Consider the following 11,736-nt stretch of genomic DNA (forward strand, 5'->3'; position numbering starts at 1 on the left):
CTTTCTTCTTTACCAACCTACCTTACCTAGGTACTATGGCAGGCACCTTAATGTACCTACTAAGGTAGGTAGGTAGGTAGGTAGGTGCTATGTGTACCTACCTAGACTTTTACTGCTTCCACCTCTTATCTCCAGAGTCCTCCGTCTGCTTCAGATGTTAGCAACAAAAACTTAATCTAATCAGCTCGCTGTCGTTTATCGACATTGAATCAAAGTGCCCGCCCGTGGACACGCAACACTTCACTAGGTAAGGGCATCTTGTACTCGGGAGGGCATCTCTTTAATTGTCCGCTCTGGGTAATTACTATGTGATTATATGGACCAGCAAGCTGGCCCTGCATTAACGACCTGGTGATGAGAAATTTTCCCGTTGTCCTCTCATCTCCCGCACTGCCCCGGGCATCCCTGGCCATCGAAGCGCCCATCGTTGCCTCAATGTGACATGAAACGTCTTCCTCCAACAAACGCTATGTTGATGCCTTCCTTTCCTACCCGCTCCCGCGTCGGTCCAAAAGTACGAATACACATGGTTTGAACACACAAGACAAGGGTTGCCAACACAAGCAAAATCATTACTATGCTGCTAAGGCTGCCCATTGAGCTCTCACCAAGCCCGACGAAATCGAGATCCGATGTAGCCAACGACGTCCATTCTGACAATCTGACTTTCTTGGACGCATGGCACGGCGCGTGTCGACATAACCCCCCAACATTGAAGGCCAACGACACGTCAAGCAGGTACCTACCTACCTACCTTACCTACCTTGGGTAACTAGCACTAGCTAGCTATCTAAGGCATTGGGCAATGATAAACTCCACTTGTGTCGATGTGCTGCTGCGGAATATACGGATACATCTCGCGGTGTCCTCGGAGGCCGCGTCGCGCGGCGCCTCGCCCGCGCCAAAGGCATCCTATCGAGATTTTTCTCAGTATTCCACTCTTGCACGCGCACGTAATTAAATATGCCTGCCACACTCTCATCGCAGGCGCTGGTCGACCTACATACTATACTACCTAATTACCAACCTAACACAGACAGATTAACGGATTAACGACCCACGTTGGAGTGCCCACCTTTCCCTGTAAGTCCCGAAGATCAAGCTTTCCTCTCTCTTCTAGGTTTCTTTCAGAATTGGCAGTGGCTTGGCTTGGCTTGTTTTCGTCGTTATCTGTAATCAAGTGCCTTTTCGGCAACGGCCTGGACGGGCTGTCTCCCGAATCAGCGAGGCAGGCTGCTCGGCGATCCATCGGATTTGATTGGGGCTTATTTTACCTTACCGTACCTAGTAACATGAGGTAGGCACGTACGTTAGGGAAGGTATTACGTATCATGCAGTTTATTTCGTCTTACCTTACCTCATCCAGCACGCCCCACCTCACTTAACGCGTCTTATGTAAGGTATCGTCGACGCGTTTCGCGTACCTACTACGGCATCGTTCCGACGACCCTGGTGTCTGTTGTGCAGATAACTTCAATTCCGCCAGTTCGCTCACCGCCCGTCCTTTTTTTTTTTGACTGCGTGAATACTCAAAGCTCGGGCTAGTATTAGTATGCTTTGATTGCCTCATCGCGGATATGGCCACCATCAAACCCATCGAGGGTCGCACGGTAGGGACGCATCCGAACTTCCTGCCGTCAACGTCTTCACATCCTCCCCAAGGCTACCTACCAGTGAACATCAACAAGTCGGTGGCGTATCACTAACTTAAATCACAGGTTCATCAAATACAATCCGGTCAAGTCATTGTTGACCTCTGCTCAGTTGTCAAAGAGCTGGTGGAAAATAGTGTCGACGCTGGTGCCACCAGCATAGGTATTTATACCCATCACCTATGTCCCCCAACCTTCAAGCCCCTCCCGCCATTCCATGGTGAGCTTTTCGATCGCCGCGCTCACATGGCTAACACATTCAACATCATAGATGTGAGATTCAGGAACCAGGGACTCGACTCCATCGAGGTCCAGGATAATGGGTCCGGCATCTCGCCCGACAACTATGAGACTATTGCTTTGAAGCATTACACTTCGAAGCTTTCAACTTATTCCGACCTCGCAACCCTTCAGACTTTTGGCTTCCGCGGAGAAGCTTTGTCCTCGCTGTGTGCCCTCTCGCAGTTTAGCATCCTGACCTGCTTGGCCCAGGACGTTCCCAAAGGAACCAAACTCGAGTTTGAGGCTTCAGGGAAGCTGAAGAGAACTCACGTCGTTGCTGCCCAAAAAGGTACAAATGTTATAGTGGAAGATCTGTTCCGTAACCTTCCAGTTCGCCGCCGCGAGCTGGAGCGCAATATCAAAAGGGAGTGGAACAAGGTCATTTCACTATTGAATCAGTATGCCTGCATCCAGACCGGCGTCAAGTTCACAGTATCGCAACAGCCCAGCAAAGGCAAGCGCATCGTTCTCTTCTCTACCAAAGGCAATCCGTCAACGCGCGAAAACCTCATCAACATCTTCGGCACCAAGACCATGGCCGTTCTGGTCCAGTTGGATATGACACTGGAGTTTGAGCCTACCCCCGGTCCTGGTATGAAGAGTGCTCTTAAGGACAACAACGTCTCTACCGAGGTTCGTGTTCAGGGGTACGTCAGCCGGCCCGCCCACGGCGAGGGACGCCAGACACCCGATCGACAAATGTTTTTCGTGAATGCCAGACCATGCGGTCTACCGCAGTTCGCCAAGGTTTTCAACGAGGTCTACCGAGCGTATAACTCGTCTCAGTCACCTTTTATTTTTGCAGATATTCAACTCGACACCCATCTCTACGATGTCAACGTCAGCCCCGACAAGCGCACGATTCTTATGCATGATCAAAATAGAATGCTGGAAAACTTGAGGGAGGCTTTGGTCAGTCTATTTCAATCTCAAGACTACTCCATACCGATTGCACAGCCCTCCACCCAAAAGGCACAGCGAGGCGCCCATGCGGTTCTGGTCCAGGACGACTCAGGTGACGAAGAACGAAGTTCGAAACGGCCCCCCGTTGCCGTGGAAAAGGTTGCACAGGCACCTCAAACCGATGACTCTTGTTCCGATGAAGAAGATGACGAAGTTGAATCGGCCAGCAGGTCCGCCCAAGCACGGAGAACTCGCAAAACGAAGTCAAGGAGATTGGCTGTTGCAGACCCGCAGTCGCAGAGTTTGATCCGCAGATGGGTAGGTCTTAAAGCGGACGAACGAGAGGGCATGGACAACCAAACATTCGGGCGGGGGAATTCGTCTGACAGAGGACGCGTTGCGGAGGATCCTATGCCTCGCCAGAAGCTGGTCGCTTCAGAAGAGGACGAGGGCCCTGAAGAAGAAGCTCCAGAGTCTCTGACAGGAGAAGTGCACTTTACACGAGTCACAACAAATGAGACGCCCCAAAAGGTTCTCGACTTCCGTGCCCGTCTCGCTGACGCGGATAGTCAAGAGAGTGCTGAGACGCCTTTGACGGGGGTGGTAGAAGCACGGAACAAAGATAGGGATCCGGAACAAGCCGGAATTCCTGCTATCACACCTCTCAGGGCCCCTGGAGATACGGACACGTCATCGACAACGACATCGCGACTGTCAAAGCGGCCTGTTTCCGAAGTTGCCACTGTCATCATTGGAGATCCAACAGTCGCTGCCTCAGAGGAAAGTCGACCGAAGCGAGTGAGAGTTGATTTTGGAACAGCGTCAAAGCAGGTCCCTCTCAAATCTCCCTCGCATCAGACACCCATAAGTTCATCGTTCGGAACCCAGCTAAGTCAGATGTTCTCAGCGGCCCAATCATCAGGGAAGCAAACGAAGTCCAAAGTCGGTTCAGAAAGGCCAGTTGAGACTGACGACGGCGATGCACACGAAACGGTCGACGAACCCAACTCAAATAGCTCACCGGTGAGGGAATCCTCAGACCAAGCTTTGGAGACCGCTAGTGTCGATGAAGAACCTCCAGCAACCTCAGGCATCCGCAGTGAGCCTTCAAGTCTTGTTAGCGACATTGTGGCAGACTCGCCAGGCTATGACAAGGAACGAGCCTTGATCCGGCCGGCTACGGGAAACGAGCAACCTCAAGGGCCCCTTCCGGATCAGGTCAACAACCTGAGCAACAGACCCCACTTGCTGAGGACAGTGGTCAAACGTAAGGACGCTACTCTACAGTATAGGCAGAGCATGAAGATGAGTGAGGCAGATTTGAAGTCACGCGTGGAATCGTGGGTCTCAGAGCCAGAGCGCACAGCTTCTTGCCGTAAGACGTCTGCAGGCACCTCTGGCATTGATTCGAACGACGCCGAAGAAGTTCTTTCCCTCATCATCTCGAAGGCAGATTTTGGGAAAATGAGGATAGTCGGTCAGTTCAATCTGGGTTTCATCATTGCTGTTCGACAAGCGTCACGGGATCCTGATGACGGCGGGTCGACCGGAGCCGATGAGCTTTTTATAATTGATCAGCATGCGTCGGACGAGAAGTACAATTTTGAGCGGCTGCAAACAACGACAGTTGTTCAGTCACAGCGACTTGTTCACCCTAAGCAGCTGGAGCTCACGGCCCTGGAGGAAGAGATTGTTAGGGAAAATGTTGCGGCCCTGGACGTCAACGGGTTCAAAGTACATCTGGACGATTCAGGTGATGTTCCCGTCGGGTCGCGGTGCAAACTACTTGCTTTGCCACTGAGCCGCGACACGACTTTCACTCTCTCCGACCTCGAGGAGCTGATATCTCTGCTCGGCGAGCACCATTCAAGCGACGCTAGCTATGCTCCACGGCCGTCCAAAGTGCGATCCATGTTTGCCATGCGTGCCTGCCGCAGCAGCGTCATGATTGGCAAGGCTCTAGCTCATCGTCAGATGGAAAAGCTCGTGCGACACATGGGTGAACTAGATAAGCCTTGGAACTGTCCTCATGGGAGGCCGACAATGCGGCATTTGAGCGGGCTCGGTGCCTGGGACGAGAACGGGTGGAGAGAAACAGAAAGTCGTGTTAACTGGGCCAGATATGCTCGAAGCTAGGTCGATGTTTCTCTCGATTTGGCGTTTGATGACTACAGAAACGGTTCAATGTTGTTCACCGGGGTAATCAAAAGTAGAAAAAGGAAGTCGGAAAGCGGAAATCGACAACTTGAAAGCAAATAGATAACGACAACGGACATTCGAACTAAGTCTTGTGACCTTGAGGCCATTTGCACTTTACCATTGCTCCTCAAGGATGTGGATATCTCATCTGTACTTTGCTCTGATCCCATTCGTCATAACGCAATCGCTCCAGCCTGCTACACTTACATTGGACAAGACGTCGCACATCGTACCCATGTCCTCGCCATTTTGAAAGCAGATGACTCCGTTATACCAACCTAATCACTTCCCAAAACCAAAATCCCGGCGCAGTTCAGCCCTGCAGCACGCTGAATCGCGAGTATCCTCTCTTCGATCCAGCGAGACCCTCTTCAGCAACTTTGCCGCTCACGCTCCGCCGTCCATAGGCCGCAGAGTACGGCTGGTCTTCATAGTCGTTGCCGGAAGACACTTGGCGATTGCTACCAATCATGACAGGCGGTGTCGCAGGCTTGAGCTCGCCATAAGGCTTGGAGTAAAAGTCAGATTCGGGCTGAATAGAGCTGTCACGGTTGCGCGGCCAGGGCGCAGGCGCCAGTGACGACAGCCTTGCGTCGGCAATGTCGTTGCTACCACTGACACGTCTGGAGTTGATATTCACCTCAGAGAGAGTGGAATACCGTGAATGTTGGTACGGCGTCTTGGTCCTTGGAGCTGTCGCATGGGGATTGGATCCCAAGGGGTCCGGATGCGGGTTACCGAGGTCGTTCTCGAAGTCACTGCCGGCGAGGTCGTTCTCGTCATTCTCCAAATCATAGTCTTCGGCGTTGTATTTCTGCCCCAAGGCTTCGTATGCTTTATCGCAGGGCCGCTTCTGCTCCACGGCCGCAGCGGCATCGATGGCGCGATTCCGCTTCTGCGTACGAGAGATCAGGGAGTCAGTGGCGAACCAAGTCTCGGTAAATTTTCCGGTTTGACGAGCTTGAGTGGGAGATGGCGCTGCAGAGGAAATGGAATCTCGGTGTTCGTTCGTCTCATGCAGCGGCACCTCGGTGTAGGTGCCACGGGGAGAGGCGTGGTATTGCGACATACGTTTGTATTCGCTGGCAGCTAGAGAGGTTCGAGGAGAGGCATTCAGAGGGATCTGGTACTGTCGACTAGGAAGATCGGAGCGAGAGTCACGCGTGTGGTTCGACAGATCGGAGCCGGCACGTGTACGCTGGAAGGGGATACTGGGGGGTCGCGAGAGGTCTTGATAGGGGGCACCGGATCGACGACGTTCTTCGAGAGGTGTAGATAGGCGCTTCTCGCTTTCGTCAGTCAGGCTTGTCGCTACGCTAGACTTGTTTCTCTTGTGTTTGGCTCGGGAGGTGAGGTGATCCTCCAACGGATTCATATCAGGCGGCATGTTGGTGATCTTGCGGAACATGAAGCCGAGCCAGACAGAGATGCAGAAAGTGACCAGATGAAGGCCTCCAGCAACAATGAATGTGTAAGCGACGGCAGGGACAAAGTAATCTCGCAGGTACTCGGCGACCCATCGTGTCGTCCAGGCAGCGCTGCTGCTCATCGCATTCAGGGCGCCATATGCGTAGAGAGGCATGGCGCCCAGATCAGATATGCCGGAGAAAAGCTGGTAAGCGGTAGATGACGCAGGGCTTCTGTCTCCAGCCGGCCTAGAGAGATGATAGACAGCGTAGAAGCAGTGTACCATAACAACACCGGGCTACATGTTCAGTCAGCATAACAGTTTGAGCCAATCGCAACCAGTTATGTATGACAGACCGTGATTCGCATGACCCAGCCAGCCAGAGCCTCGATGTTGTTGAGTAAGATGAGGAGAGCCAGGACACCAGTGGCCGCGAACAGTTGGAGAACTCGGACAACCAGCTGTACCACTCGCATAGCCTTGATCCATTTCTTTGTTCTGGAGCTCAGAGAAACGTAGTTGTTGGATCTATGTGAAAGCACCATCTGAGCACTATGGGTGCAGTCTTGTCAGTATGCGTCTGACTTGGTATGGGGTGAAGTTGGAAGACATACTCGGGGTGACGATTAAATGTAACAAGCGGCCCATTTGGCTTTGGTTTACGCGGCTTTGGCTCCCAGCTGGCCCGTGTCACTGCCTTTGGATCGAACTTGGTCTCTGGAAAGCGCGAGCTGTTGTCGACGACATTGTAGAGATAGGGACGTTGGGCCATTGTGACGACCCACCCACGGCAGCCCTGGTTAACGTTATTTACCGCCTCGGTCGGTCCCAGTGAGGAAGCCGTCAGGAATGCGCAGAGCCGCAGCCACCGAAGAAAAGCTGACTGGAATGCCACCGACGGAATTCAGTCACAGTAGGGTCTGTGTTGTTGGGGCCGTGTCTGGAGCTCGTCGGAGAGGTTAAGCATGTGTGGATGAAAGGAGGGGAATGACTGTGAAATGGTGGGAGCAAGCGGCGTGATAGTTAAGGTAAGGTACCTTTACACGGTGGGTGAGACGACCAGGAGGCAAGAAAAGAAAACCATACTGGAGAGATAAGGTCAGTAAAATGCCTGAAATGGCAAGTTGCTGCCCGTCATCACCACCATTGCCAGTTTGTGTCGTTGCAGGAGGTTGCCACAGCAACCGCCTTATATGTACCTAGATACCTAGGTGCATCGGAACCTAACCTAGGTACCTTACCAAGGTAAGGTCGCGGTAAGGTACCTAAGGTACTTCATCCCGAGGCCCAATGCCTCCCGGAGCGCTAGTCTCGTCCGGGAAAGGTCTTGTCCTTTATTTTCACAAAACCCGCGTCGCCTGATTGTCCTTGGTCGTGGTTAATAAATTGATTGGGTTGCCTGATCTCCGTTGGGGAGTGGCTTCCAGGTTCTGATTACTCAGATCTGGTGACAAACCAGCGACGCCGGCCGACAGCATCCGGCCCTCGCGGTTCGGTCCCTTTACATTGTCGGGTGCCGGCGGTGCAGCAAACCTCCGACAGGCCCACATGCCGTCTTCAACGGACTCCGGTGTTATATCCGAAAACCCCCCCGGCTGGCTGATTCTTTCACTCTTTTAGTCGGCTGTTTGGACAATTCCCACTTCATTGCTTTTGGGTTCTCCAGGAGCCAACTGCCAAGCCCTCCGCCCCTCCCCCTTTTCTAATTACCTTCATCATCCAGTCACTGATTGCGAGCTACGTTGAAGTTCCCCTTGATGAGCAAGGCAGCGATCCTGTCTTCCTCGGTGTCCCCGCTGCGCCCAGCACCAGCCTCAATGGTTCTATCCCGAGCGCGGCCGTGGTTGGGCCCGACATGCAACCATGCTCGGTCCAGAGTGGGCACCGGCCCCCCAATGATTTGCCGCATGAGCACCGCGGTGCCGGCGGCGAGGCAAACCCGTTCCCCCAATCACCCGTTCCGCGTGGCCGTCGTGGGATCCGGTCCCGCTGGTTTCTATACTGCTTATCGTGTCATGTCCCAACTGCCGCAGACAAGGGTTGACATGTACGAGTCGTTGCCGGTTCCTTTTGGTCTTGTCCGCTTCGGTGTCGCTCCAGATCACCCGGAGGTCAAGGTTGGTTTGCCTCTCTTTGAAAACGTCACACTTGGTTGATGTCTTGTAGAACTGTCAAGACAAGTTTGAAGAGGTCGCTAGCTCACCAAACTTCACCTTCATCGGGAACGTATCGATAGGTGACTCGGGTCTCCATCCCGACAGCGGTACTGTTCCGTTTGACTCCCTGTTGCGTCATTACGATGCCGTTTTGCTGGCGTACGGTGCCGCAAAGGACAAAACTCTCGGCATTCCAGGGGAGTTGGAGTTGCGGGGCATCTATTCCGCACGTTCCTTCGTAGGGTGGTACAACGGCCTTCCTGAGTATGCTGGATTGTCGCCGGACCTGACAAAGGGTGACGAGGCCGTCATCGTCGGCCAGGGTAACGTCGCATTGGACGTAGCCCGCATGTTGCTTGAAGATGTTGACGTTCTGCGCAAGACGGACATTACGGAGGCGGCCTTGGCCCAGCTGGCTGCCTCTCGTGTCAAGGGAGTTCACATAGTTGGAAGGCGCGGGCCTATGCAGGTAAGCGTGTCAGCTCTACGGGCGCAGCCTCCACATACAGACATTAACTATACGCTCCTAACAGGCAGCGTTCACCATCAAAGAAGTGCGCGAGCTGATGAGGATTTCGAATGCCGCCTTCTATCCTGTCGACGAAACGCTCATTCCTCCTGATCTCAAGACCCTTCCCAGAGCGGCAAAGAGGTTGATGGAGGTGGTAGCGAAGGGCTCGATGGCGCGACCCAATGACGTTTCTCGGTCCTGGTCGTTAGATTTTTGCCTAAGCCCCATGGAATTCTTGGCCAGGAAAGACTCCCCTTCCGATGTCGGCAACACTCGGTTCGAGCGAACGGAACTGTCCTCCAAGTTTGATCCTGGTGCCCAAGCTCGTCTCACAGGAGACACGACGACGATGGCTTCGCACCTGGTATTCCGGTCTATCGGCTACAAATCCGTAGCACTGCCAGGCTTCAGTGCTGCCGGCCTTGCATTCGACGACCGGCGAGGGATCGTTGTGCATGACGGGCGCGGTAGAGTTTTCCGAAACAGCCAAGCAGAAGCCATGGAATCACCGGGCTCTGGTATCTTCCCAGGCGTTTACTGCGCTGGTTGGGTAAAGAGGGGACCCACGGGCGTTATTGCTTCGACCATGCAGGATGCCTTCGAAACTGGGGACTCCATTGTGCAAGACTGGTTGTCTGGATTGCAGTTCCTGTCTGGATCTGAGACCACCCCTGCCGCTGGCTGGGACGGCGTTAAGACAGACATCGGCCACAATGCCTTGAAGAGGGTGAGCTGGGACGACTGGCACAAAATCGATAGCGCGGAGAAGGAAAGAGGTCGCGCCGCAGGCAAATTGAGGGAAAAGTTCACGTCCACCAGGGCGATGCTGGAAGTTGTATCTTAGCAAAGAGCAGTCTCTATGTATTACATCATGTTGTCTCACTGCTTGATCTTGTCGGTCAGCTCAGGGACCTTCTCGAACAAATCGCCAACGAGACCAACATCCGCTACTTGAAAAATAGGCGCGTCGGCATCCTTATTGATGGCAGCAATCACCTTGCTATCCTTCATACCCGCCAAATGCTGGATGGCACCCGAAATGCCGACGGCCAAGTACAGCTGAGGTGCGACGACCTTGCCAGTCTGGCCGACCTGTAGACTGTTGTCTGCATATCCACTGTCCACTGCTGCTCTGGATGCACCAACCGCAGCACCTAGCGAGTCTGCTAGGGGCAGCATAATCTTGTCAAACTCCTCCTTTGACTTGAGGCCTCTGCCACCAGAGACAACTCTGCTGGCGGTCGCAAGGTCTGGACGGTCGGAGGTGGCCAAGTCCTCCGAGACCCACTCGGTGGTAGACTCGGACTTTGGATCGACACCCTCCTCGACGGCAGCCGAGCCGCTGGCGACCTCCGCCGCGGGAAAGGCGGTGCCTCGGATGGTGATGATCTTGATGGGATCGGCAGACTCGACAGTGGCGATAGCATTGCCGGCATAGATGGGGCGGACAAAGGTGTTTTCGCTCTCAATGGAAGTGATGTCGGAAATTTGCTGGGAGTCCAGGAGTGCGGCAACACGGGGTAATAAGTTCTTGCCAAAGGCAGTATGTCCGGCGATAACGTGGGTGTAGCCGCCCTTCTTGATGTTTTCGACCAAAAGCGGCGCGTAGTTCTCAGGGAGGCCCTGTATGATGTCGCGTCAGGTAGGTTACTTTTAGAAGCATGGTGAGGAGCCCAGGCTAGAGCCAAATCAAACCTTTTCGTACGCGGCGTTGTCAACGGCAATAATCTTTTCGACACCATCGACCTTGGCTGCCTCCTCGGCGACAGCCTTAATGTTGCTTCCCGCCACGAAGCCGTGAACAGGACCACCCAGCTTCTTCGCCGCAGTAATAGCGCTCAGAGAACCGTGGTTCAATTGGCCCTCTCTCTGCTCCAACAGAGCAAGAGTGGACAGCAGACTCCTTGTCGACCTTGATCGGAGTCCCGAGAAACCGCAGGTCGACACAGCAGCCCCGCGGGCTACGGCCCGTCGAGCTAAGAACAGCATTTTGGCTGGCACGAATGAGGGATAGAGACGACGATTTTCGTGTGCTCAAGCTGAACGGCCGACGACGAGAGAATCGATACAAGCTGGTATTGCTAGAGACGACTGATGTGTTGACACTGGTGGACGCAGGTTGAAGAGAAACGGTTGGACACGGCCCGAGGTTACTACGCCGAACTTGAACTCGCATGAAGCCTTGGGTCTTCAGCTGCTAAAAGGTGGTGCCGTCATCTGGGGACTTTGGGCTTGAGACCCTGGGGGTGATTGTAATAAGCCCGCTGAATCGGCTGTATGTTCCTCTGATAAGGTGCTATTCCATCTCATCGTGCCTTACCTAAGGAACCCGTAAGCCTCAGGAACGAAGCGAGCGAGCGAGCAGCTCCATCACGTGCTTCTCTACAAGTCACGTGTTGAGCTGATCCGGGCGTCGCGCCTCAGCTTGCAGAGCATTGGACGCCAGTAACTGCCCGCTGTTCCCCAGCATCTCGCGCCAAAATTTCTCCAGGTCCTGACGCGACTCCATAACCACCACACCTCGTCCATCACCATCGAAACCTCGCGCCGTAGGAGGTGCACGTCTGTGGGCTGTATCATCAGACTACCAATTTCAACGGTCGCATGCCATAGATCAAGCCGATA

General features: G+C 53.8%; 4 protein-coding genes across 4 annotated transcripts; 2 read left to right on the plus strand and 2 right to left on the minus strand.

Annotated features, from left to right (window-relative positions):
• Nucleotides 1–1,898: 1,898 nt before the first annotated feature.
• Nucleotides 1,899–4,973, plus strand: CkaCkLH20_01544 (putative DNA mismatch repair protein MutL; the record flags this gene model as incomplete). The annotated part of the gene is made up of 1 exon (XM_038884263.1): nucleotides 1,899–4,973. One exon carries the CDS (start codon nucleotides 1,899–1,901, stop codon nucleotides 4,971–4,973), a length of 3,075 nt encoding a protein of 1,024 aa, XP_038750855.1.
• Nucleotides 4,974–5,349: 376 nt separating this feature from the next.
• CkaCkLH20_01545 (uncharacterized protein) lies at nucleotides 5,350–7,216 on the minus strand (the record flags this gene model as incomplete). Its single annotated transcript, XM_038884264.1, has 3 exons — nucleotides 5,350–6,741; nucleotides 6,801–6,996; nucleotides 7,059–7,216. The coding sequence occupies 3 exons, from the start codon at nucleotides 7,214–7,216 to the stop codon at nucleotides 5,350–5,352; spliced, it is 1,746 nt and encodes a 581-aa protein (XP_038750856.1).
• Nucleotides 7,217–8,261: 1,045 nt separating this feature from the next.
• On the plus strand, nucleotides 8,262–9,955 carry CkaCkLH20_01546 (uncharacterized protein; the record flags this gene model as incomplete). The annotated part of the gene is made up of 3 exons (XM_038884265.1): nucleotides 8,262–8,561; nucleotides 8,611–9,069; nucleotides 9,134–9,955. The coding sequence occupies 3 exons, from the start codon at nucleotides 8,262–8,264 to the stop codon at nucleotides 9,953–9,955; spliced, it is 1,581 nt and encodes a 526-aa protein (XP_038750857.1).
• Nucleotides 9,956–9,990: 35 nt separating this feature from the next.
• CkaCkLH20_01547 (electron transfer flavoprotein subunit alpha) lies at nucleotides 9,991–11,100 on the minus strand (the record flags this gene model as incomplete). Its single annotated transcript, XM_038884266.1, has 2 exons — nucleotides 9,991–10,734; nucleotides 10,807–11,100. The coding sequence occupies 2 exons, from the start codon at nucleotides 11,098–11,100 to the stop codon at nucleotides 9,991–9,993; spliced, it is 1,038 nt and encodes a 345-aa protein (XP_038750858.1).
• Nucleotides 11,101–11,736: the final 636 nt, after the last annotated feature.

Source organism: Colletotrichum karsti (assembly GCF_011947395.1).
Source record: "Colletotrichum karsti strain CkLH20 chromosome Unknown Scaffold3, whole genome shotgun sequence".
Lineage (NCBI taxonomy): Eukaryota > Fungi > Ascomycota > Sordariomycetes > Glomerellales > Glomerellaceae > Colletotrichum > Colletotrichum karsti.